General features: G+C 47.3%; 1 protein-coding gene across 1 annotated transcript in view; it reads left to right on the top strand.

Moving 5' to 3' along the window:
• The window catches only part of Acss1 (acyl-CoA synthetase short chain family member 1), a 49,940-nt gene extending 23,786 nt beyond the window's left edge, over positions 1–26,154 (top strand). Inside the window, 13 exon segments of the mRNA XM_028893411.1 lie at positions 2,782–2,981; positions 6,023–6,198; positions 6,558–6,710; positions 13,458–13,605; positions 14,736–14,873; positions 15,934–16,026; positions 17,097–17,147; positions 17,150–17,208; positions 17,537–17,663; positions 18,386–18,513; positions 18,634–18,697; positions 22,836–22,954; positions 24,480–26,154. Coding sequence (XP_028749244.1) covers positions 2,782–2,981; positions 6,023–6,198; positions 6,558–6,710; positions 13,458–13,605; positions 14,736–14,873; positions 15,934–16,026; positions 17,097–17,147; positions 17,150–17,208; positions 17,537–17,663; positions 18,386–18,513; positions 18,634–18,697; positions 22,836–22,954; positions 24,480–24,659 — 1,636 coding nt within the window. The 3' untranslated portion in view covers positions 24,660–26,154.
• The last annotated feature ends 1,175 nt before the right edge of the window (positions 26,155–27,329 follow it).

Raw genomic sequence — 27,329 nt, 5'->3', positions numbered from 1 at the left:
GATGCAGTCTTGTTACATTCTGCATCGCTAAAACTGCACTGAAGGGAATCCTGTAGTCTAGAGATTGTAGCAGAGCCCTTCTATGTTTGCTTAGGTCATGGAGTTGGCCCTCTAAGGCTTGAGGGTAGAGAGATTATGCCAGTGGGCTGCAGGGGTGTGGTTCATTGCCTTGGACCTGTGTGGCTCCCATTTTATGTTCACTTGCTGTACTCATTTATATACTCACTTAATAAATATTTTCTGGGTGTCTTTTATGACCTTGCCTTATTATAAATGCTGAGCAGAAGGCAATGAATATGACTCAAAGCTCTGTCTAGGCAGACCTTGTACTCTATGGGACAGGCAGATACTAAAGAGGATGAGATTTTTCAGCTGGTGTTTATTTTATGATCTTGGAAAGCCAGAGTCAGTGTGGGAAATGGACAAACCATCCATTGTCAATTTGTTGTTTCCTAAACACAGCACACACCAGTCAATATCTTCCTTCCTTGGGTTAACATCAGGAAATGACTAGGAGGGAAAGAATCTCTCAATATCAGTCATGAAAAATACCAGCTTTGAGCTGGGCTTGGTGGTGGCACACACCTGTAATTCTAGCTCACATGAGGTGAGACAGGAGGTGGAGAGTTCCAGGTCAGCCTAGGCTATATCGAGAGTTTCTGGTTAGCCTGGGCTATGAGGTCCTATCTCATAGCAATGACGATAACAACACCCAAAAATGAGTAGGTAAACTCAGCTCCTTCTCTGGACTCTCTTTCTCGCTGTTTCCTGTTTAGAGCTCATCTCAGACTCTCAGGCTGGGGGTGGAGGGTGCACTTACATTGTGTGAAGTTAGGCAAGTGTCAGGCTGATCACAGAACTTGTAGTAGGGTTGCGTCTGCTATAGGAAGGTCTTGCTATAAGGATAGGCCACAGTCCTTCTTTCTTTAAACTGATGCCTCAGGGTAAAGGCTGCATTTCAACACTGGTGGTCAGCGGGCATGCTACTCGAGACTCCATCTCCCTCAGCACTGCCCAGGGCATAAGCTCTAGAGCTGTGAAAACAGAGCTGGCGGGAAGGGCCCAGATTTCTTCATGCATTACTGATCACAGCTGCTTTTTTTTTTTTTTAAAGTGCTGAGCAGGCTTCTTAGAGGAGTAGGAGTGATTCTGGGCCCTAGATTCTGTGGCTTTGGCCTTGGAGTGTTTTTTCATTGTTAACTTAGGGGAAGGGTAGGCAAAGTACCGCTGAATGGCGCCTTTGTCCTCTTTAAAGCTTCAGGGAGAAAAGATGGAAGCCCTCAAGGGGCACTGGACCGAGCTGGGCAGGAGTGGCCAGCAGCGGAGCCAATAGCAGGCCGGACAGGCATCAGGCTCACTCGGGTTTGCACAACAGTTTCAGAAGAAACAAAGGGCTCCTTGAACTCTGCCTGAGATGGGGGCTGCATTTTCACTCTGCTGGGGTTTCCCAGGGGCCTCTCGTTGAGATTAGCCTTTCTTGAAGCCCCGTGGATAGGGAATTGTGCTTTTCAGGGGCTTTGAGGGGCTTGAAGCAAGGTTCCCCCTTAGGCCTGCTTGCAGGCCTGGCTCTGCCTTATTTGGAGCATCTTGGTACAATTCAGAGGTCAGGAATGTGGCCAGGAAAAGGGGGTCTTTGTTCTCCTACTTACCCTAGCCTTCTGGGTAGGTTAGTTTTTTGTTGTAATTAATTAATTAATTAATATTATTAGTTAATTGTAATAATTAATTAATATGAAACAACGTACAGAAAAAGAGGGAAAATGACTGGGTATCCATTTTCCACATCCAAGTTTGATGAGAAAAGGTGTTAGAACAGCCAGCCACACGCTTACTTCTGCCCCCTGCTCTATCTGCTTTTCTCCTCTTCTGCCTCCACCGTGGGGGCAGCTTTCCTATTCTATACTCCTGAGTTTCCTTCCTTCCTTCCTTCCTTTCTTCCCTTGGTTTTTCGAGACAAGGTTTCTCTGTATAGCCCTGGCTATCCTGGAATGAACTCTGTAGACCAGGCTGGCCTCGAACTCACAGAGATCTGCCTGCCTCTGCCTCCCGAGTGCTGGGATTAAAGGTGTGCACCACCACTTGGCTGCTCCTGGTTTTCTTGGAATTCAGTATCATGGACTATGATTAGCCAAGGGTTATGATTATGAAAGAATCATTAGTTAACTCTGAGCCAACCCAACTTCTTATCTTTTGATTAGCTGGCTAAATGTTATGACCTGGTGAAGAATTCTTATATCATGTGGATGTAGGGGTGTGTGTGTGTGTGTGTGTGTGTGTGTGTGTGTGTGTGTGTGTGCCTGTTTGTTGCCAGTCTGTCATTTGTGCCCAGTCAGTGCTGGGCACAGATCTCTGCCTGTCAACTCTGCCCAGGAGGTTAGAGGCAGGGTGGTCATCTTTCTGTTGCTTTCTCTTCCCAGTCACTATGGCTTCACCAGTTTGGCACCTGTCCCTCCAAGGTCTAAGCACTTGACTAGAAGAAGTGTTTCTTGGTGGCTTGGCTTCTGTTGATATAGAAAACTGGGACCCTCCTTTTCTCTTGCCTGAAGACTTTCTTTTAAAAACCTGCCTCTGCCCTTTTTTTTTAAAGCCAACATTCTTAGAAGTCTTGGGAACATGACCTCTCAGAAACTAAAATGACTGTCTTGCCATGCTGCAAATCCACCTGCTCTCCCGCACTGGGCTGGGACACAGTGCCTGTAGCCTGTGACTTGTCCCACTCCGCATTGTGCTGCATTGTGGCTCTTCCTTGTCCCTAATGGCCTTCTCTTCTCTATGCTGTAGGGAGCTTCTGGAGACCACGTGCCGCCTGGCCAACACGCTGAAGAGGCATGGAGTGCACCGAGGGGACCGTGTGGCCATATACATGCCTGTGTCTCCACTGGCTGTGGCGGCAATGCTGGCCTGTGCCAGGATTGGAGCCATCCACACAGTGGTATTTGCTGGCTTTAGTGCGGAGTCCTTGGCTGGGAGGATCAATGATGGTGAGCATGGGTGGGCACGGGAGGAGCTCAGAAGTCCTTAGGCCTTGTGTATGATGAGCCTACATACTCCCACCCATGGTTCATTAGACAGTCTTCTCACTGGCCTTGAACTTGAAATTTACTAGCTTCAGTCTCTTGGGCTGGGATTATAGGTGAACACCATCAAACACATCTGAAAATTTCATTTTATTCTTATATTCTGTAAGTTTATTGAATGTTTACTAACTTTCATAGTTTTCAAATGGATTTCCTACCTACAGTCCATGTCTTCTGTGGGTAGAGACAGCGTTACTTCTTCCTTTCCACTCTTGATGGTTTTCATTTAGTTCTCCAATGGCACTGGTTGGAAGTCCTGTAACCATGTTGACTAGTGATGGGGTAAGCTGGCATGCCCATCTGGGTCCTGATCGCAGAGGGAACGCGTTGGTTTTTTTTTTTTTTTTTTTTTTCAGTCTGAGTATGCTGTCAGCCATGGCGTTGCCTGGATGCTCTTTATCAGGTTGAGGACATCTCATTGTTTCTAGCATGAAAGGTGTTGGATTTGTCAGATGCTTTCCCTGCACTCATTGAAACAGGGTTTTCCTGTTTCTGTTAATATCGTGTATGACATTGTTGGGTTCTGTTTGCTGAGCTGTCCTCGCTTTCCTGTGGGCAAACCCTACTTGCTGTGGGCGACAGTCTTGTTACTAAGAGCACTGAGGGGCTCTGCAGCATTGTTCAGGAGGGATATTTATTCACCTACAGTTTTCCTTTAGTGTTTTTGTCTGACATTGGCATCAAAATAATGCCGTCCTCATAAATGAAATCAGAAGTATACCTCCCTTCTGTTTTTTGAAAGAACTAGAGGATTGGTGCTAGTTGACTAGGACTCCGTCTGTCCAAGGGACAAGGTCTTCTTGTTTTTTTTGTTTTTTTTTTTTTTTTTTTTTTTTTTTGAGAGAGTGTTTCTCTATGTAGCTTTCAAGTCTCTCCTGGAACTCACTCTATAGCCCAGGCTGGCCTAGAACTCACAGAGATCCGCCTGCCTCTGCCTTCCGAGTGCTGGGGTTTAAGGTGTGCGCCACCACCACCCGGCTTGCAGTCTTCTTAAATGTCAGTTCTTCATTTGCCAGTGCACCTGTCTGATCCTGGTCTTTTCTTTATGAAGGCGTTACTATTGTCTCCCTCCTTTTGTTTTTTGAGTTAGAGTCTTACTATGTAGCTCTGGCTGTCCTGGACCTCACTATGTAGACCAGGCTGGCCTCAACTCTCAAAGATCAGCCTGCCTCTTCCTCCTGACTGCTGGTATTAAAGGTGTGCGCCACCATGCTTTACTATTATTCCCTTTTAATTAGGAAATAGACACAGAGAATTAAGTGAATTACTCCAAATCACACAGCGGATAAGTGGGAGAACTGGGGTTTTCCATAAGAGCGGATGCTGTAGCATTTAGCGGGCTGCTCCTGCCCCTCCTGCTGTTGTGACTGTAGTGACTAAGTGTGTCAGCTAGGATTCTCTGAGGATGAGGAATCGTAGCTGACCCTAACTGACGGTAGTATAGGGTTATGTGGTGGCTGGGAACTGGGGAAGCTCCCAGAACCTGGGGACCTCTGAATGAACAGTGTGGCAGTGCAGAGGTTGGCTGGTTATGAGGCTCAGGAAGGCCCCTCTTGCAACTATTCTTCAGGATTGTCCGCTAAGAAGAACCTGTGCCTTCAGTCATCTAGGAGGTGATCCTGGGAGGCCCCATTGATGGTAGGCCATAGGGCTGGGAAAAGGAGTCCAAACTGGACTCCAGAGCTTTCCTCACAGGAGGACATGGACAGCAATATATGACCGAGGATTGGAGATTTAAGGCCTTGGGGGTATTAGTTATTTTTGTATCATTGTAATTAAATACCTGATAAAAAAACACCTTCAGTGGGGAAGGGCTTATTTTGGGTTAGGGTTTTGGAGAGTTCAGTCCATTTTCCTTGGCTCCATTGATTCTGTGCCCACAGTGAGGGGGAATATCATGCTGGTGGGACCGTCAAGCAGAGGCTGCTCACCTCATGGCAGACAGAAAGCAGAGAAGAGTGTGTGTGTGTGTGTGTGTGTGTGTGTGTGTGTGTGTGTGTGTGTGTGTGTAGAGACACAACCTTCAGCTGCATGCCCCAAGCAACCCACTCCTGTAGCTAGGTTCCACCTCCTAAAGTTTCTAGAACCTCTCAAAATATCACCACCATCTTGGGAACCTGGGGGAGACACTTGAAATTCAATCCTTAACACCCAAGAGCATGGAGAACTCCTGTAGACAGTACACTGCTGAGTATTTACTCGAGACTCTTACAAGGACAGACTGAAAATTAACCCACACATGGGAGTCATTTGTTGGGCTATCCCCTTAAGGTAGTGTGAAGGCTAGTCCCTCAGAACCATAGTGTCTCTCACACTCTGCCCCGGGCCTCAGCTAGCTTGGCTGTAGAAGTGTGGACTTCCAGGGAGAGTGCTGAGCCAAGCCTGGCTGGGTCTTTGAAGAGAGGTACGAATGTGGCGGGGAGTGCTCCCCTGAAGGCAAGGCTGGGCTACAACTCCTGGCACCCACCTGGAGGCAGTGGCTCTGTTCTCCAGACAGCAAAGGGTCTTGGCCTACAGAAGTCACTGGCAGGGCTGGCTACGTGGAAGCCTTGGGATTTGGTCTTCATCTCTTGGTGTCTCTCTGCCACAGTGGTTACACTAGGCAATGTGACCATTCCTTACTTGGGGCAAGCTCCTGGGGCAAGTGAGAGGGTAGAAGCCTGGTGGGAAACTGTCTTTATGTTGTTGACTTGAGGAAAAACAGTTTAATCTCAAGGAAATTTGTTTCTGGTTCTTTCCCACTCACCCCCAGAGTTGAGGAAAGACGGGGCACTTCTGTATGACACCCCAAGCTTCCACAGCAAGCAGACCCTTATATTTTCTGTGGATTCTTTTACTGGATTGGACTTCCTCTGTCATACTCTTAGGCCTGGAATATCCAGCTACAAGTCAGGCCGGGCTGTGAGGGTCTACACTGATCAGACAGTCTGTGTTGTGTTCCTCAGCCAAGTGCAAGGTTGTTATCACCTTCAACCAAGGACTCCGGGGAGGGCGTGTAGTGGAACTGAAGAAAATAGTGGATGAAGCTGTGAAGAGCTGTCCAACAGTCCAGCACGTCCTGGTGGCTCACAGAACAGACGCCAAGGTTCACATGGGGAATCTGGACATCCCGCTTGAGCAGGTTGGTTTACCTCATGTGGTACAGTGTGATGAGAGATTACTATTAGATCACCTGGGTCTGGGAATTGTTAGGCTCCTAGTCTGGGTTTCCTAGATGTGCCCTCCAGCACCCCCCTCTGCCCTCTCCCCCCCTCAGTGGGAACGGAGCCCAGCATTTTGCATATGCTAAGTAGGAGCTCAAACACCAAGCTTTATCACTAGCCTCAATCCATCTTTGAGTCTTTGCATTTGAAATTGACATAGAATGTAAACTTTGAGAGTCCTGACTTCAGCTAGGGAAATGGTACTCTCCAGGGGCCTAATTAATGGAGGGGAGTGGCTAAATGCCTTGACCCAGTGATGTGCTTCTGTCCCTTCCAGGAAATGGCCAAAGAGGCCCCTGTGTGTGCCCCAGAAAGCATGAGCAGTGAAGACATGCTCTTCATGCTCTATACCTCTGGGAGCACCGGCTCACCCAAGGGACTCGTTCATACGCAGGCGGGCTATCTACTGTATGCTGCCATGACGCACAAGGTAGGAACCCAGGGGGAAAGGGTGAAGGATGGCCCCTGCTGTGCCTCTGGCAGATTCTGGGCAGGGCAAGAAGGAACCACAGTGATGGCTAGAGTCCTTGCAGCCACAGCTTGTGGAACTGATGTGTGCTTGTAGCACGCGTATGAGCAGGCTGTGGTGAACTATGGCGCAGTAGAGTGGGTGTGTGAAAGAGAGAGAAGAGCCAGGGTGCATCTGAGCCTGCAGTGGCCCAGCAGCCCCTCTATCCCGCTCCAGCTCCTTCTGCTGGTGGTGTGGGGGATGGAGCCCATGGAGGCTCCCTTTCATTTCTGACTTCATGAGCTCCTTACACATGTATCTTACAATTGCATTGCAAAGAGAAAGGATATAAACAGCAGGAACTCACCAGGGCTGGGGTGATGGAATACGTGCTTAGTGTGCACAAAGCACTGGCTTCCAGCTGCAGGACTGCAGAAAACCAAAGCCAAGCCAAACGCAGCCCTGTCTTGGTGTAAAAATGAATGCATTCACTATTATATGTTAAAATACTTATTTTTCTTCCACTCAGAAGTTCATAGTTTGTCCTTTCCTTCTGATTTTTACTTTTTTTTATTTTATTAGAATTATTTTTATACAATATAGTTTGATCATGTTTTTCCAGTCCCCCAAGTCTTACCAGATTTTCTCCATCTTTCTAACCAAACTTTCTGTTCTCTCTTTCAAAAAAAGAAACAACCCCCCCAAATAGAAACAAAGTATAAGTATAACACCAATAAGACAAAAAAAAAAAAAACAAAATGAAAAATCCATAAAAATATTATTGAGTCCATATTATCTTTGTCAACCATGCCTGGGTATGGCCTGCCTGGTGTATGGTTGATATACCCAGTGACACACTGTTGGACAAAACTGATTTTCCCTTTGCCAGTGAGTATCAATTACAGATAACTTCTTTATTAGGGGTGAGAGACCCTGTGATGGTTTGAATAGGAATGGCCCCACAGACACATATGTTTGAATACTTGGTCTGTAGGGAGTGGCCCCATTAGGAGGTGTGGCTTTGTTTGAGGAAGGGTGTCACTAGCGGTAGATTTGAGGTCACAGAAGCCCAAGCCAGTTCTCTTCCTGCTGCCTGCAGATCCAGATGTAGAACTCTCAGCTACCTCTCCAGCACCACGTCTGACTGCATGCCACTATGCTTCCCGCCATGACAATAATGGACTAAGCCTCTGAACTGTAAGTCAGCCCCAATGAAATGCCTTCCTTTATAAGAGTTGCCGTGGTCATGGTGTCTCTTCACAGCAGTAAAACCGTAACTAGGCCAAACCCTGTGTCTTCTTCTCCTCCCAGCACTGGGAACCTGTGCAGGCCTTGTGCATGCTGCCGCAGACTGTGAGTTCATATTAGCACCAGTCTTGTGTCTGGAAGACACTGTCTCCTTGGAGTCATCTGTCCCCTCTGGCTTTTACAATCTTTGGTTTGTTTTTTTAAAGATAGAATCTTACTCAGTGGCCCAGACTGACCTCAAACTTGTGTCATCCTCCTGCTTCAGCTTCCCAAGAGCTGGGCTTATAGGCATGTATCACCAAGCCTGGCTTCCCACTGATCCTAAAAATGAAAAGAAAAAAAAATTCTAGTTACTAAAACAATTGAGGATTCAAAAGTAAAAATAGAATTAAGAACACGTTTATAAAAAAATTTGAAATATTAAGTGAAAATAATTGCACAACAGTGGGCCACACTTCAGGCATGTGAAATGACAGATTACGCTTTTATTCCAATAAATGTGTATAGAAAGTGTTGATGGGCAGACAGCTGTGATTTAACATGGGTCGCTGGTTGCCTCGGGGAGTAGCTGACACTTCCCAGCTAGGGGTGAGTTTCTAGGTTCCATTAGTGGACCGGATGCTCTATTCCTAAAAGTAAACTCACCTACGACTAGTAGCAACAGTAGAGGGAACAATATGGCCATGAAACCCATGTCTCTGTGAGCAGGGCGTAGACATTGTTCTGGCTGGTAGCAACTTTCCTTGGCTCGGTCTGTTCTATCATGAGGCCAGTGTTCCAGCCAGGCTTCCAGAGAAAGCCTTGTGTCCCAGAAAAATCTTGGCTGGTGTCTTAGTCTCTGTCCTATTGCTGTGAAGAGACACCATGACCAAGACAACTCTTAGAGAAGGAAACATTTAACTGGGTGCCTGCTTACAGTTTCAGAGTATAGTTCATAACCATGACGTGAAGGCAGGTATAGTGCTGGAGAAGTAGCTGAGAGTTCTAAATCCTGATCCATAGGCAGAGAGAGAGAGAGACTGTACCCGGCACAGGCTTTGAAACCTTAAAGCCCACCTCCAATGACACACTTTCTCCAGGAAGGCTACACCTCCTAATCCTTCTAATCCTATCAAAGAGTTCTACTCCTTGGTTCCTAATCATTCAAATATATGAGCCTATGGGGGCCATTCTCATTCAAACCACCACACCTCACTCCTGGTTCCCATAAGCTTGTAGTCTTGTCGTAATGCAAACATGCATGCAGTTCAACTTCAAAGGTCCTCATAGACTATGGTAGTCTCAACACTTTAAAAGTCCAAAGTCTCTGAGACACGGGACAATATCTTAATCATAAACCCCTGTAAAATCAAAATCAAAAAGCATATCACCTACTTCCAACATACAATAGCACAGAATATACATTACCATTCCAAAAAGGAGGAAAGTGAGCATAGTGAGGACATAATGGACCAAAGCAAGACCGAAACCCAGCAGGGCAAACTCCAAATGCTGTATTTCCATGTTTGGTGTCAAAGCACTTTTCAGGTCTCCAACTCCGTTCAGCTTTGTTGACTGCAATACACTCTTCTCTCTTGAGCTGGTTCTGTTTCCTGTTAGCAGCTTGCTTTGGCAGGTATCCCATCTCTGGCGACTCCCACATTTTGGGAGCTCTAACACAACCCAGGCTTCACTTTCACAGCTTTGTGCAATGGCCCCTCTGGACCTCCATGCAGGGAAACCTATGACACACCCCTGGTCTCAGCAGCCTTCCTTAGCTGGAGGGAGACTCCACCACCCTTTTCTTGTATCCCAGACTCTAAAGCCAGCTTCATGCGGGTGGCTGAAGCTGCCAAACTCTGATGCTTGCTGGCACTGGGACTTGACCCCTTACATTTGCATCAGCTTTCTGTTGTTAACAGTGGTTCCCTTTGCTGCTTAATTCCTTTTCACAAATTGGAAGCTTATCTGGGTGGGGTCTTCCCCTGAGGTTCCCACTCTATTCTATTTAGCTTCAGGATTTTCTTTAAGTTTTTTATCTCCTTGAGCATAGGACTTAGCTCCAACATCACCTTTCCTTGGTGCTTTTCCTCCTCAAACTGTACATGTTGTATTTCTCTTCAGTTTGCTCCTTTTCATTATGTGTGTGTGTGTGTACACACACATACACAAGAGTGATTAATAACCACACAACAGAGTCAACAATACTAGGCTGTCTTGAGATCTCCTTTGCCAAAGCCATTAATCCAAAACTCTCTAATTTAGCCTCAGGTAGATTTTTAGAACAAAGTGAAAAACAGCTGTGTTCTTTGCCAAAATATCACAAAAATGGCCTCTAGGCCACTTACTAATGTTCTTCCCCTCTTCAAACTTCTTGAGCTGGGCCACCATAGTTCAAATCACTCTCAGCACTGTCTTCCATGCTCCTACGAAAATGTCCTGTTAAACACTGCTTAGAGCATTCAAATGCTTTTCTGGCCCAAAGTCCCAAAGTCTTCCATATTCCTCCAACAAACAGCATGGTCAGGCCTGTCATAGCAATATCCCAGTCCCTGGTACCAATCTCTGTCTTAGTCACTGTTCTATTGCTATGAAGAGACAACCAAGGCAACTCTTGTATATATAAAAAATCATTTAATTGGATGCTTGCTTACAGTTTCAGAGGCTTAGTCCATTATCATCATCATGGCAGGGAACATGATGGCAGGGTGGCATTCATGACACTGGAGAAGTAGCTAAGAGATTTATGTCCTGATCCAAAGGCAGAGTGAGATCGAGAGAGAGAGAGAGAGAGAGAGAGAGAGAGAGAGAGAGAGAGAGAGAGAGAGAGATGTCAGGCCCGGTATAGGCTTTTTGAATCTCCAAGCTTACCCCCAGTGACATATTTCCTCTAACAAGGCCACACCTCCTAATCCTTCTCAAATAGTGCCACTCCCTGATGACAACACATTCAAATAAATGGACCTATGGGGCCATTCTTATTCAAACTACCACAAGGGGGTAGAGATAGGGAAGGGAGCATCTTTTTCAATACTTCAGTGTTTTTTTAAAGAGCAATGGGAGACTTTCAGGCTTTTATGGCTAAGAACAAACAGGCAAGAGTGTGTTTTTCTGCTCATTTGGTGTTGGAAGCTTTTTCTGTGCCAAGTGTCACACTCAGGCCTTGGAGTATAAGGAGGCCTGAGGTGGTCCCAGCAACCCAGGCAACTCTATAGCCCTCTCTCTGTGTGGCTATGACCCACAGCAAAAAGGTTTTTGGATTAAAAGTCTGGTTTCCCCTCTAGATGTGCCCAGCTCTGCTTTGATGTGGTTGGTTCAGCTTGTGCAAGTGCCGAGGCTTCCATGTCTCTGTGTTCTCAGTGGAAGATGGCTAGAGGCATCCACACTGGGGCTGTCCTGTACTCAGATGACAGTGTGTGCTAGGGTCCTTGGTTCGATGCTTACCATGGTTGTAGGGATCTTTGTGCATGCTCACCCACGCACAAGTGTACATGTTTTAATATGCATGTATGTGTTCACCTGGGGGAATGTTCACACGTCTATAAATGTATGTGATGCATACAAATGAGCCTATTTGCCCACATGCATGTGATCATGTGTTTATAGGTGTTCTCATGCACATGACTGCATGCTGATGGTATTTGAGACTATTAGGGAAGAAGATGGTTTGGTGTGAAGGGCGATAGAGGTGTGAGTGACATTGGGGCATGCAGTGGATGCATAGACTTTCCTGGCTGCTGGGCCTTTTGGAGAATGACTGCACACAGCCCCTGGTTTCCTGTAAGGGACTATGGGGAAAGAAATCTCCAGCCCCAGGACAGACAATTTGGATCTGAATTGCATACATATTTTTTTTTTCCTGCTCTTGAGTGCTTGGGGTTTTAAGCTAAGAACATCCTGATTCCCCAGAACAGTGAAAGTGCCTTTCTTCTTCAGAGCATCCTTGCTGTCCTAGAGACACAACTTTACAAGGGTCTGGTTGCTCACGATTTGTCACAGCTGCTTGTAAACTGTTGATTCCTAGAGAAACTGACCCTGTCTGTGGCAGCAGGAACTGGGGGACTTCCCAACTAAAGATTAAAAATATTGTTTTTTTTTTTTTTTTTTTTTTTTTTTTTTTTTTTTTTTTTTTTTTGGTTTTTCGAGACAGGGTTTCTCTGTGTAGCTTTGCGCCTTTCCTGGAGCTCACTTGGTAGCCCAGGCTGGCCTCGAATTCACAGAGATCCATCTGCCTCTGCCTCCCGAGTGCTGGGACTAAAGGAAAAATATTGTTTTTTGAGACAAGGTCTTCTTATGTAGTCTTGGCTGGTCTGGAACTTTCCATGTAGACTGGAGTGGCCTCAAACTCAGATTTGCCTGCCTCTGCCTTCCAAGTGTGAAGATCTAAAGCTGTGTGTCACATGCCAGCAACTTTTTTTTTTTTTTTTTTTTTTTTTTTTTTTTTTTTTTTTTTTTGGTTTTTGAGGTTTTCTGTGTGCTTTGCCCTTCTGGAATCATTGTAGCAGGCTGTGATCAAAGATCCTGTCTGTCCGAGTGCTGATTAAGTGCCACAGCAAAACTCTTTTTTGAACATACACAAATCCTACCAAAATCTAATCTGTGGTCCAATGAGTTACTATAAAATGAACATTGCTTTGGTGAAGAAATAGACTATTAGTCTTGCAGAAGCCTCCTCTACATTCCCATCCTTTGTAATGTGATGCATCACTGACCCATGTTCCTTTCAAGGTTCACCCCAGAGCCACATCCCTAGAAATACATATTCTTGCTCATCACAATATTTGGATGTTTTCTTTACCCCGTTGGTTCCCCTTTATCCCTTTCATTTCCTTGGACTTTGTCTATGGCAGCTGGGTCCCTCTAAGCTTTGTTTTCCTCAAATGGTCAACAGGATCCCAATATGACCCTTCAGCAAGGGAAAGCTGATGGTGCTCCATGGGTACTTGCATTTGATTTTTTTTTAAATTTTAAATGTTTAAAAAAAAAAACCACAGTAGTATAAGGTAGTTCAGAAATATGCCAGATTTTTTTTTTATTTCTCTTGATGCTATGAGTTGAACTTAGAGGTTCATGTATGACAAGCCTGTACTCTATTGCCATCAGTACATTCCCACTTCAAGTTGCTGCAACTTAATTGTACCATGAGATGAAATGGCACCACTGGGTATGTACGTGTTCCAGGACCTGGGCCATCTTCAGCTCACAGATAAACTCCTGAGCAACTTCCTCCTGTAGCTCAGCATGATTTTGCTTGGAGTTTTCCCCTAGGCTCATGTACCATGTACTGTTAGATACTGGTTCCACTGCTGCTGTCTGTGTGGATGATTTTGTCTTCCGCTGTGCTCTGTGGGAAACTCCTACAAGTCATCACTCACCTTACTCCTGGCTGTGGTGGCTGTGTCGGTTACAGACTGCTGTGCAGATGACTATGCCTTGGTGGTGGGCAGGAAAAGGGTGACTTGGGGAAGGCAAGTTCCTGAGGGTCCCTTCCTGTGTCTGTAGCTCGTGTTTGACTACCAGCCAGGCGATGTCTTTGGCTGTGTGGCTGATATCGGTTGGATCACAGGACACAGCTACGTGGTGTATGGACCCCTCTGCAATGGAGCTACCACGGTCCTTTTTGAGAGCACCCCTGTTTACCCTGATGCTGGTGAGGACCAAGAACTCTGGTGAGACCTGCTCTAGGTAGTGTGGGAGGGATCTCAAGGTTGGAGGGAAGGGTCACAGAAGCCTGGAGGCTTGGATCTGGCAAGGGAACTGTTCTTGTGTCCCATTGACCAGATGCCAAGTGGACACTAGATTGCTACGTGAACTGGAGCCTAGTGCTGTGTGCAGAAAGATCAGAGGGAGTTGCTCAGGGAAGAATCTCATTTCAAAACTCCCCATTTCACTTTCACTGCCCCTGTATTGGAAGAAGGTGGCTGCAGAGAGCATCACTTTAACATTCTCTATCTCATATTTAGGGCCACCCCACTTGTCTACATCTAGCCTTTCCTAAAAGCCTAGGCCAGCTGCCCATCTTTCCTACCCTCCTCAGCCTCACTGCCCAAGCCTTTAGGACCATACATGGCTTGTACCACCCTTGTTGAGCGGTACTCACTTTGAGGGTTTGGCCTCATCCTGCTGTCTTTGGTATTTTTCTCACGCAACACAGTGTCCCCAAATATTTGCTTTAATGTAGTCAAATTGCGGGGGCTCCGCTGCTGGCTCTTGCCCTAGCATGCCACAGTGTTGGAGCATGAACTTTTTCTGGTGCCTCTTGGTCCCCTCCAGCTGCACTCAAGGAAGCAGAATGGAGTGAAGGCAGGGATGGAGGGTCATTGCTTAAATGCAGCTTCAGGGAATAGTGTGAGCTACGAAGTTTTACGAGTATTAGGTGTGTGTGTTTTCTGGGCACATGGCTGCACACATACCAGAGACTATGTTGTTACCAAGGGAAGACGAGTCATTTCTTTAGGGTCCATTTAATCACCACTGATCAAAGTTCTATGCCATTTTTTTTTTTTTAAACTTGCAGCAATAACATCTGAAGCTGATCCCTGGCTAGCTCACGTGGAATGCCTCGCGTGATGCTGTCATCTAAGGCTGGGTGTAGGAGCCTCTGCATGCTACCTTGTAGTTAGGGAGTTCCCTGGAACTCCATTCTTCAGGGATGGTACTGGCTCCTTTTCTACGATCACATACATAACCTCGGTCCTTAGTAACTCTGAGCTTAGCTTGAATGTGTATCAAATAGGCCGTGCTTGGTGGGATCTTTGGCTGACTCTGCCCCTTTTGTAGGTCGCTACTGGGAGACAGTGCAGAGGCTAAAGATCAACCAGTTCTATGGTGCCCCGACAGCTGTCCGGCTGCTACTGAAGTACGGGGATGCCTGGGTGAAAAAGTATGACCGCTCCTCCCTGCGTACATTGGGGTCAGGTGAGCAAAGTGCTTACTGTGTGGCTTAGCATGGGCCTGAGGCTCAGATGCTAGGCAGTGCTGAACCTGACAGGTGACTAGCAAGAGGGGCACCCCATTGTTTCAGCAGTAGTTGCTCTAAACTGATGAGCAAGGGTTGTGTGTTAGTCCTGGAAACTTTCCTGACAGATACTGAAAAGTCAGGTCACAAAATGCTAAGGCAGAGTACCTCTTTTCAGAGGCTTAAGATGCATCAAACGTACAGATGCCAAGGAGCCAGGTTGATAAAGACTTTCTTTCATACATAACACAGATGACTGCTACCTAGATCAACTATAGAAGAATATAGACTAGAGAGTATATGATATGGAAGGCTCCCTCTAGCAACCTCTTGCTGTGACCACTGCAGTTCTCTCAGTGTGTGTTCTTATGTTCTGAACTTCATGTGGATGGGGCCATACAATGTGTTGTCGTGGGTAGCAATGGCTTGCTTATTTTCATAACTCTATGGTGTTCTATTTTATAGATATACCCCAACTTTTCCATTTTGCCCGTAAAGGCCATCTTTTTCTGGCTGTGATGAGCAAGACTGGCATGGATCTATCCTTGTATATGCCCATTTTTTTTTTTTTGGTCAGGTGTCTACTTTTAGTTCTGTGGAATGAAGTCTGGAGTCAAAATTTCAGATAGTGGGGTAAACCCATCTTTAGCTTTAATAGATTCTGCCCCTGACAACGGTCCCAAGTAGTTGTATGGGATGTATACTCTCTTAAATATGACAGCAAATGTGTCACTTGCTCCTCAGAAACTCCGTGCCAGATTTTAGTTCTGCACTGGGGTGACATTCTGTTTCCCCACATTTTTGAACTTCTTTTCTTTGCTTTTTGAACTGTCATGCTGAATGTACTCATCATAATGCATGTTACTCTGAAGACTATGGACATGGGAACACAGGCCTTTCCAGGTCTTTTGACGTAACCTTCAGGAAGCCCCCTAATCGTTTATCCCTTTTGGCTTCTGGTTTTCTTGAAGACTATTAGTTTTAAATTTGAAAGTGATTCTTGCTTTTGTGTGGGTTCAGTGGGAGAGCCTATCAACCATGAAGCCTGGGAGTGGCTCCACAAGGTGGTGGGTGACGGCAGATGTACGCTGGTGGACACTTGGTGGCAGACGGGTGAGTGTCCCTGAGGGGGAGTTGGAACAGGCCTGGGGACTAGCGGGGGACTGGAGGGGCTCACGCATGCCTGGAGCCGGGGTTCGTGTTCTCCAGTGGCTGTGACGGTGCTCACCAGGTCCGTGTCCCTTCAGTGTGCAATGGTAGAGGAGAAGACTCAGAGGTACAGCCTGGCTGCTGGGGGATGTGCGATGCTCTCCTGAGTCTTGCTTTATGTGCTTCTCACAGCCTCTGTGTGAGCCTCAGAGTGAGGAGGAGATGGGGTGATACGCTAGGGCAGGTGGCCTAAGGCCAGTGGACTGGCAAGTTCTCAGAGTCCCCTCTCCTTTGCAGGCGGTGGCCCTTTCCTGGCTTGCTTCCTTCCCTTTTAATTTAGGTGCAGTGCCGGGAGTCAAGCCCAGGGTCTCATGTGTGCTCATTAGTCTTCTGCCACTGAGCCACCCCTTTCTGAACACGGCCACTTCTGAGAAGGACAAGTCCTTTTGTTCGAGGGATCCAGAGTCTAAATTTAAATTTTGGCAGGAAAAGGAAGTTTTCCTGTGGCTGCTTTAATTTGCCCTTTTTTGAATATTTGACTCCTTGGGATGTTTAGGGGAAGAGGCCACCACTGTGCAGTAACACAGCTGTCGGAAGTCTTGGGCCAGCATGAGACAGGTTCAAAGAATAGCGCTTGTCTGTGCTGGAAGACTTGGGACAGAGAACTCTTCACAGTGGGCCTCATGAGTTGCTGCTATACATGCTGGCAGATGCAGGTGCCCGAGAAACGGCCACACAGACTTTACTATTTATTGTCGTGCATCAAACAGGTCCTGGCTTCAAGCCGCTCATTTCTTCCATCTTCCTGTGAAAGTAGGTGGCCTTTCCCCCTTCCCTATTTTAAACACAGGCCTGACCCAGTGAGAGCTTATTAAACAGAGGGTAGCACCCGCAACCATCTGCTGAATGCAGAGCCGAGGGCTCTGCTTGTGCCCACAGTGGAGGCGACTGCGGTCCAAGCCTAGATGGGCATATTCTGGAACCTACCCATCCCTGGTTCTCAGGTCAATGGTGTTTCTTCATCCTTCCTCCAGAAACTGGCGGCATCTGCATCGCACCACGGCCCTCAGAAGATGGGGCAGAGATCCTCCCGGTATGGCCATGAGGCCCTTCTTTGGCATCGTCCCAGCACTCATGGATGAGAAGGTGTGTGGGGTCCTGAAGAGGTTGTTCACTATATATTACTACTCATCTGGCAAGCCTTCCACATCCCCTGCTTTCTGTCTCTTGCTGAGATGCACGGTCTGGTCCCTGGAGTAAAGGCCAGGTCCTCACACACTCTCTGCAGTTTCTTCTTAAACGGAACTGCCGATGACTGCTGCAAGCCAGGGCCCTCATCAGACCTTGCCAGAAGGAAAGTTCTCGACAGTTCCGTTCAGTGCTTCATATTTTCTGCCTCAGGCCAAGCAGTCAGGACTATGCTTTTCTCCCAGAACTAGCCAGGTCTCTCATGAATGTCTCCCTTCATCTATAGGGCAATGTTGTAGAGGGTCGCGACGTCTCTGGGGCCCTGTGCATTTCCCAAGCTTGGCCAGGCATGGCAAGGACCATCTATGGTGACCACCAGAGGTTCATAGATGCCTACTTCAGAGCATACCCAGGTGAGCAGCTAGGGTGGATCCCTATACCTTCTCCATGGATTCCTGGAATCATGTTTCCATAGATAAGGGAACTGGTTAAATTCATGGCAACTGTGTGTAATGTGATGGCTCTGTGGAAGCAAGTCTGGCTCTGAAGCCCCCCTCCAGACTCTCCTTATCTTGACTGGGGGCTGGGGTAGGCATGCCAAGCCTCTGCAGGGGCCTGGGTGGACATGAGTGTATCCATTAACACACGACTCTGGTCTGAGATGGACATATTGGGATATACTGGGAAAGATGAGTGAAGAAACATGCTTGGGAAACTGTCACAAAGGCTGGGTGTTATCACAGTTTACATTCATGTTCTTCTCACTTTTCTTTTGGGTCCTGGGTTGGAAGTTTATGTGACTGCCACCATCTCTGCCTTGCTGGAACTAGTAACTTTCAGTCTCAAGGTTATAGCTGACACTCATCTTGAGGGGCATCCCAACTGTGCTCCTGTCTGCTTTCTGCTCTCTGGACACTTGGAGTCTTGACATCATCCATGGGATGTGGTCTCAGTGCCACTTGCCTTCTCATTAGAACACAGCCTGACATCACCTAGAGAGGTGTTTTTGCAATAGTTGCTGGAGGGAGATCACAGACCGATAACAACCCAGCCACCTTCAGCGTTAGCTTCCAGAGTGGGGCTGGGCCATGGGCTGTGCAGAGTCCCTGGCACTGAATGCCTCACTATGGTGCAGGCTATTACTTCACCGGAGATGGAGCTCACCGGACTGAGGGTGGCTATTACCAGATCACAGGGCGCATGGATGATGTCATCAACATCAGTGGTCACCGCCTGGGGACTGCAGAGATTGAGGATGCAATGGTAAGCTCAGCCTGCCTTTTGCTTACTGGTGTTCTAGTGATGCCTCTGTTGATCTCAGAGTCAGGGTGGGATTGTACAACCCAAGTCACCTCAGGGCCTTTTGTCCTCTGTTGTGCACAGGCTGACCACCCTGCTGTTCCAGAAACCGCTGTCATCGGGTACCCTCACGACATCAAGGGAGAAGGTGAGTGTCCCCTTCTCTTTACTGTGGAGGGTCATGCCCAGCAGGATACCCAGTAGAAGGAACAGCAGGTCTCAGAGGATGCAGGGATAGGCCCTTATGGGTCATACTGTTGCCTTCTGGTGAGGAAACTGAGCAAGGTAAGCATTAAGGGTCTGAGCTGTGAAGTGCTCAGATATGCTGACCTTTAAGGACACTAGGCCACAAGAAGCCATGACCTATTCAGTCCCTGGCTAAGCCTGGACAGTCACCTGTTTCTAGTATCCCTGGAGCACTTTGTAAGGCACATGCACATCCCCCTGCCTAGCCACCTGCTTGGTTTCAGCACACATGTCAGCTCTGCAGCTGCCTTACCTATGCACTGGCTTATAGCAGGCTGTGTGCTGCCCTGAGACGCTGGGAAACGTGACCTGTGCTTCCACTGCATTTTGGCGCAGTGAGGGAGGGCAGAGCAGGTATCAGAATGATCTTAAACCAATTATACCTTTCTTTTTTTTAAAGCCTCTCCCCATCCCCCAGCCAGCCGATTTCTAAGTAGCTGTGTCTGGAAAGGACACTTGAGTGTTGCAATGGCAGGCCCACGGCACTCATACTGGTGTGACCTGGCCGTATCCTAAGCCTGTGTGAAGTCACTTCTGCACAGAATGACCTTGTCTGCCCTGCCCAGTGGCCTGGGATTGAGTGTTCTCTTTCCTCTTAGGGACATTCCATGTTACAGCTTGCTCCAGCTGACACCTGTCTCTTGTCTACACTTAGGTGCTGTTCTAGTATTTACTCAAACATTTTAACTTTTTTATGTCCTGGCTAGAACCCAAGCCCTCAAATATCTAAGTTTGCACACTCCCGCTCCACTGTAGCCCCCAGATGCTGCCTTTTCTTTCTTTTTTATGTTTTTATTTTATGTCTGTGTCTGCGTGTATGTCTGTGCACTGTATGTGCAGTGCCCACAGAGGATAGGGTTGTGCACGCACCGGTGGGGTGGTGTGGTGTGGTGTGGGGTGGGGTAGGACATTGGATCTCCTGGGACTGGATTTACAGATGGTTATTAGGTGCCATGTGGATGCTGGGAATAGGACCTGGTCCTCTGGAAGAGTGGCTGGTGTTCTTTTCTTTTTTTCTTCTTATTTATTTATTTTACATACCAACCACAGTTTCCCCTCCCTCCTCTCCTCCTGTTCCATCCTCCACTTCCTTTCTGCCCTCTCCCCCATCCACTCAGAAAGGGTAAGGCTTCCATGGGAGTCAACAAAGCATGGCATATCAAGTTGAGGCAGGACCAAGCTCCTCCCCTCTGCATCAAAGCTGAGCAAGGTATCCCACCGTACAATGTAGGTTCCAAAAAGCCAGCACATGCACCAGGGACAGATCTGATCCCACTGGTAGGGGCTTCACAAATAGACCAAGCGACACAACTGTCATCCACATGCTGAGGGTCTAGGTGGGTCTAGAGTCCGTGAGCTCCCATGAGGCTGGTGTTCTTAATTGCTGAACCATATCTCTAGCCCCATCAGATATTTTTTTTGAATTGATTTGTTGCAAAATTTAAAAAGCAATTAAGTGCTTTAAAAACAGCATCCTTCATTACTATGGAACCGATGTGCGGATGTGGCTGTGGGAGAGCAGTTTGGGGCAGCCTCCAGCAGAGGCCATGTCTAGATATCATCAGGATGGGAAGTGGGTAGCAGTGAGAATAGTTCTTCATGGGTGACAGTGAAGGTACCTCATTTGGGTAGGGACCGGGACCACTTTTGGGGCCTCAGCATTTTACATCTCGGTGGTCGGTCCAGGGATCTGCAGGGCACTGGTGTGCTCCCAGCATTTGGAAACTGTGAAGGTTCAGTCTGAGCTTCAGGACAGTGTCAATACTTCAGTCCTGAACCTGAGAGGGCAAGGAACTGCTGAGAGCAGCCTGTGACTCTAGGCACCTTCTGCCTTGCCCTTAGGTGTATATCAGCCCCTGGATGTGAACCCTAGAGAATATGCACAAGGTCAAAGAAACTGCATTGCAGAGGGATAGCTTTAGGTTGGGCAGGCTATGCTGGGTTGTGCTGTGCCTCAGCTGCTCTGCCCGCATGTGGGTTCTTCAGGGGCACCCCCAGTGTGGTGCCTGATGCTTTCCACTCTCTCTGGGCCCTCTGGCCTCCTCCTCCTCTGGCAGCATCTCTCAGCATAGGAATTGCCAGCTCTTCAGTGCTTGCAGAGTTGGGAGGGGGATTTACATATAGAAAGTGTGATTGTAGGTGTCGCACTGGCTTCTAACAGATTTGGAATAACTCATTCACAGTTTTTAGTTAATGTCAAGCTGCTTGAACACACTTGCATGTCTGTCCCCACTCCCTCTGAATAGTGGAAGCCCCTGGCTCTAATTTGACTGGGACCTGAACGTTGCGGGCTTTGGCCAGCCTCTTGTCCTGCTGATTTATGACCACTTGGACACTGCACACCTCTGTCTGGCTCTTCATTCATCACCCTTTATCCCCGCCTCTGGAATCAGTAATCCAAGTCTGTCTCCAATGTCATGTCAACTGCCAGGATGAAACAATGCAGTTCTTTTCTCTGAAGACTTCACAACTTGATAGATGGACAGAGTCAGAAAGAGTATCACAGAGTTTAAGTTAACCAAGCAGGACTTTGAGGGATGAATACGAATTTTTTAGGTGAACATGGGGGAGCCTTTCTAGTAGCAGCTTAGTTCACTACATGTAGATTATAGCTTGTGCAGGAAACAATCACTTGTCAACATAATTAACAAGCACCTGCCATACTCCAGGTGTGGTTTTAGATGCTGAAGACACACCAGTGAATGTGAAGTAGGTGATGCCTTTGGCATCATGGAGCCACTTGATGGGATGGCCAGGGAAGAGAAAGACGCCGAACAGCAAGCATGGTCAACAAGAAAGCTACATAGTGCAGTAGGTTCAAGAAGCTCAGGGGAAGGAGACATTTGGAAGATGGAAACCAGTGCAGAGCAGACACATGAATGACTGGAAAACTGTGGTGTGTGTGTGTGTGTGTGTGTGTGTGTGTGTGTGTGTGTGTGTGTGTGTAATACTTCATGTGAGGAGCAACATTGCAAGGCAGTAGGGAGGACAGGCCATCAGAAATGGTGTCAGGACATAGGGCAAACAGTAAAATTAGATCCCTGTGTGGCAGTAGGAGCCATGGGACATTCTTTCCAGAACTCTCCAGGATACTGAAAACTGTCATCTAGTGTTTGTGCTGACATATGCATTCACCTTGCAGCCTGGCAGAACTTTCTTCCATGGTGGAGCTTTTCAAGTGTGAAGTTTGATACTGTCTAACACAGTAGCCTCTGCACACTCAATGAGCAATTGAACTACAGCTGTGCAATGGGGGAATGTGTGTGTGTGTGTGTGTGTGTGTGTGTGTGTGTGTGTGTGCACGCGTGCATGTTTGTATAGTGTGCATGCATGTGAAGGCCAGAGGTCAAAGTCAAATGTCTTGCTCAGTTGTCCTCCACTGAGTTTTTTGAGACATGGTCTCTCACTGAACCTGGAGCTCACTGATTGGCTAGGCTGGCTGGCCTGCAAGCTCCAGAGATCCTCCTGTCTCTGCCTCCCCAGGGCTACGATTATAGGTATGCACTACCATGCCTAGCCGGCCTTTTTATCCAGGTGCTGGGGATCTGAACTGGGGTTATTATCCTTGTATGGCTCCTACATTACTGATTGAGTCCTTTCCCCAGCCTCAGGGAACACATTTTTAAGTTAAAAGACCACCGTGCTGAGCAGCCACCGTGTTGTTGGGCATGGACCCATGTGTTCACCAGGGCGCTGCTACACAATTTTGTGTCCATCTCCAGGCAGCCCACACCGTGCATTCTTTCACAGCTGAGAGAACAGAACGTTAAGTCACATGTCTGAGGTCACACACAGCCATCAGAGCTGCCTCTGGGTCGTGCTCTCAACCATGCATGACTACCCATGTGGGACACCGGGATATTGCTTTCACTTGCTGTGCTGTGGGCATGCTTCTTCAGGGTTGCAGGAGCCGAAACCAGTTGTTACTATGTAGCCATCTCATGACTTGGAAGCCCTCTGGGATTACAGCGGCTTGTGACCACAGAGTCAAGCCAGACTCAGGTAGAACCTAGCACTTCTGAGCCTTTGCTTTCTTCCAGCTGCCTTTGCCTTCATTGTGCTGAAAGATGACACACGTGATACAAACGCGGTGATAAACGAACTGAAGTCGGCAGTGGCCACCAAGATCGCCAAGTATGCCGTGCCTGACCAGATCCTGGTGAGTCAACTCCCCATCAGGGGGATAACATCGCTCTCTTTAAATCTCCTCTGCCTTCCACAAATGCTGAGCAATGGTGAACTTTTACAAGCATGAGGCTCCTTTTCCACCAATGTCAAAACTGTCCTTCGTGGCTTGGGCTTCCCTGCATGTTTTCCTGAGACTGGGAAAGGCCCTAGCATTTGAAGTTTACAGCACATACCTGTTTAGGACACAGCCCCGGGCAAGGCTAGATGCTTTTGTACTGTAGCCTTTGAAGGCTGGCTTCAAGAACGGTAAGGAAGATAGAATTATTTTTTTTCTTCTTCTTTGGGGTCCTGGGTATATGTTTGCTTTCTATCTCTGTGACACAATGCCTGAGATAATTAACTTAAATGGTGGGAAGGTTATTTTGGTCCACAGTTACAGTTCATGGCTGGTTGGTTGGGCTGTATTTTGGCCTGTACCCACACTGCTTATTTTGGCGTGAAGCATGTGGCAAAACAAAATCATGGTAGCTGAGAAGGGGGGAGAGCTGCAATCCTAATGTGTTCTTCAAAGGCTGTTGTCCAAATGACCCAATTTTCTTCATTGGACCTCACCTCCTAAAAGTTCCATTATCTCCCAATAACACCACAAACCAGTGATCAGACTTTAACACAGTCTTTGGAGGGCATTTAAGATTCAAATCATGAGAGTATTGAACATAGAGACATGTGAATGCTCGGCATGCTCTCTACCACTAAGCTATGGCTCAGCCAAATTACAGATTTTGGATTCGAGAGACATGGAAAGCACCAGAGTCCTCCAGCTATGTGGGGTTTCTAGAGACATTTCTTAGTCCCAGCAAGGACTCGGTTCCCACAGGAAGGCCCAGGCCACCCCTTAGTCTCTTCAGGTTTTCTTCCTTCACCAACACCTCTCCATAGTGATATCTGGGTTTGGGATCCTCTGAGGCAGAAAGAGTCTGGCTCCCCTTCATGTTGCTCACACTGCTGGCCTTATCAGCTGGACTTGTGACACGAACTATTTCCAAAGACGAGTCATTATTAAAAATTTCATATACATGAAGCCCTGGGTTCGGTCTCCAGCTAGTACTACCATCAACACACACACACACACACACACACACACACACACACACACACACACACACACCTCCCAAACACAGCTCTTAAAGTATTAGCTTTTGCATCAGAGTGTAAGACAAAATTTTCTGCGCGGTGGCTTTTACCCAATTAAGTCTCAGGCTTGGGATGAGAAGGAACCCACTCAAGTATAGTGGTAGGCAAACAAAGGCAGTCAGACTTGGAGGTGGGTATCAGCAAAACTTGGTCACAGGTTAGATCCTGTTCTTTGGGTTGATTTCAGCTTCAAGGCCAGGTCCCAGGGGGATTAAGACCTTGCTTGGCTCATGTGTCAGGCAGCTACTGTGGAGTCTTCAGTGAGAAATGTCAACCTCCACAGGAGAACTCTTATCTCTGTGCAGTGTGACACTGGAGACAGAGGGCACTGTCCAGACCCTAACAACACCCATCTTTGCCAGGTGGTGAAGCGTCTCCCCAAAACCAGATCTGGGAAAGTGATGAGGAGGCTGCTAAGGAAGATCATCACCAGCAAGGGGCAGGATCTAGGGGACACCACTACCCTGGAGGACCCCAGTGTCATCACGGAAATCTTGAGTGCCTTCCAGAAGTATCAAGACCAGCGGGCTGCCACCAAATGAGGTGTGCCTGTGTCTATGCTCAGACAAGGACCCCTGGCAGTCCTCAGGGAAAGGAGCCTTGAAGGTGGCTTGTTCCATCTAAGCACATGGCCCCTCTACTAGTCTATGTGGGGCCAAAGCCCCTTTTTAACTTCTGCGGCCCAGAGGGCCGCCTCTGGAGGGGGAGGCCTTTGTCCTACATCTGGTTTCCAGAATGAAGTCATAATCGGCAGTGAGCCAGCATGGGGCAGCCAGAGGACTGTTCACCATTTGGCTCCAAAGCTATCATGCTTTCTCCAGATGTGTCTAGATATAAAACGCAGATGTTTTATTTTTTGTACTTTTCTATTTGGGGAGAACAACAGAACACTGAACTGCAATGTGAACATTAACATTTAGTCTCTTGCTCCTCTCTCTCTCTCTCTCTCACACACACAGAGGAATTGGGGAAAATCTTTCTTCTTGTTTCCCCAGGGAAGCATGAAGATAACAGAGTGTACTTTTTATTAGCATTTGGCATGCTTGAAGTCCAAATCAGAGATGTTTGTGCCTCTGTCTTACACAGAACTCTCCTGATCCTGCTAATCCGAGTTGCCATGTCCATTCATTGTGTGTGTTTCATATTTGGTTCATGTGGTTTATGTTAAAGAACAAACTCGACAATTCTTAGGTTTTGCATGTTAGGGATTGCACTCAGGGCCTTCTCCAGACTAGGCAAGTGCTCTACCTCTGAGCTACACACCAGCACCTCTAACTCCCAAGAGACAGGGTGAATGTCCTCCCCTTTACTTGTGAAATCGTTTGGGTTTGTTTCTCTAGGCTGTGATCTGGAAAGAACTTCTTTCCCCAAAGTGCCTCTTAGTAGGAGGTTGCCATTGCTTCAAATATGTGATGTTGTTCGCGGGAGTCAGTGAAAACTCAGGTGTCTTATGAAGGTTCTGGGCTTCTGAAGACTCTGCCTGCCCTTTCTTTTGTGGTTGGGGAAGCAAGAACCACAGTGGTCCAATGATGACACTTGGTGCTCCCAAGCAAGCTCACTCTCAATGTGCCTTAAGTCCTCTAGACATTGGTGGGTGATACCAATTGTGAAGTCATGAAAAGCTTATTTTGTTGCTAGGTGTGGCTAAGCATGGGAGGCCCGAGGGTGTGGCAGCTCTGTGAGCAGGGCCCCAGGGGAGGGGGAGGAGGGACTATTCTGTCTAGTCCACAGAATTTAGCTATATGGGTGTTTCAGGGGTATCTTAGTTACTGCACACCTATTGTGAGTTTAACCTGTGCTGACTTCTTGGGTAGTAGGGTAAATACGCTGTCACTTCCGGGAGGTGGAGTGGTTGTAGTACGCACAAATATTGAATAATAGTCCTTTGTTACAATCAGCAATAAAGAGTCATGTGATGGACTTGGTTGACTGTAGTTACTATGCCCTTTTAAATGGCTTAGGTTTCCAGGTTGCTGATACCAGTTCTCAGAATGATCTGTAGAAATATTCAAATAAAGTTTTATTTTGTTCACTCTCTTTTATGGTGATTTTTTTTTTTTTGGTTGATGCTCTTCTATTTTGTTTCTTCCTGATGTTAGAGATTGAACCGAGTGAATGCTAGGCAAGCACTCACCTCAGTCCTCCATGCCTCTTTTCCCCTCCCTGAACATAATCCCAAGGGAAAAACTAGAAGGGGCCTATTTACTCAAAAGATAGCACACACAAAAAGTGTTGGTTGCTAAGTGTGTTCATGTGGGTGTGTTTGTTCATGTGTGTGCAGGTGCACTTGTGTGTGTGGATGTGCATACATGTGTGTGTGGGGGTATGTAGAGGTCAGAAAACAATCTTGGGTGTTGGGGTCCACAGAGGTTTCCTAGTGAGATCGGAGCTTGCTTTACACAGCAGGACTGCATTAAGGGATGGCTTGACCATGTGCATGGTTACCAGGTGTTTGGAATGTTCTGCACTTGGCTGTGCTAGGGGGAGGTCTTTTGCTCTACCCCTTGGCATTCCTTTAAAGGCCCTTTGTCAGAGAGAGAAGGGGCAAGCATCTTAGCAAGGCAAGCTACCGTCACACTGCTTCCGGAAAAGCCATCATTTCTGCCGGAAAACCACCCCCTGACTTTGTTAAATGGCCAACTCTGGCTGTAGGAATGAAGTTATAATGCTCATTTCCCAGTATCACAGGACCCAGCCTAAGTGACAAGCTCAAATATGGCCATGTGACACTGCCAGGGCCAGTGTCACCATGCCAGAGACACCATGGAAGTTGACTATTATCTACCACTTGCTAGACAAGAAAAGATGTGGCCTGTCAGAAGGAGAATGAAGACCCAGGGAATAGTGGAGGCCTTAGAAAGCTACCTGCCTGTTTCCCTTAGAACTTTCCATCTTGTGTTTGGGTTTTTGTCTCCTTGAGGTTTCTGACAAGGGGCCAAGCCCTTCGTATTGCGGTGCAGAGAGAAGAGCAGACAGCTGGTAGAGATGGGTTACAGAGAGTAGCCTGGTACCTTGAGGTTGGTCGGTCTGAACAGTGTCTCTCAGAAGTGCCGAAGATCACGTGTGTAATATTCATACTCACGAAGGCAAATTAAAGTCACACTCAGGAAGCAGCTGTGCCTTCTGAGGACGTTTCACTTAAAGTGGCTGAAATGAAAGCCACCAGACTCAGGAACCACAGCTTTTAAGCATGACTGACAGCCCTGTTCAGT

The sequence above is a fragment of the Peromyscus leucopus genome, chromosome 4 (assembly GCF_004664715.2).
Source record: "Peromyscus leucopus breed LL Stock chromosome 4, UCI_PerLeu_2.1, whole genome shotgun sequence".
NCBI classification, from domain to species: Eukaryota; Metazoa; Chordata; class Mammalia; order Rodentia; family Cricetidae; genus Peromyscus; species Peromyscus leucopus.
The sequence above is the reverse complement of the archived record's forward strand: the minus strand, read 5'-3'. Positions and strand labels throughout refer to the sequence as shown.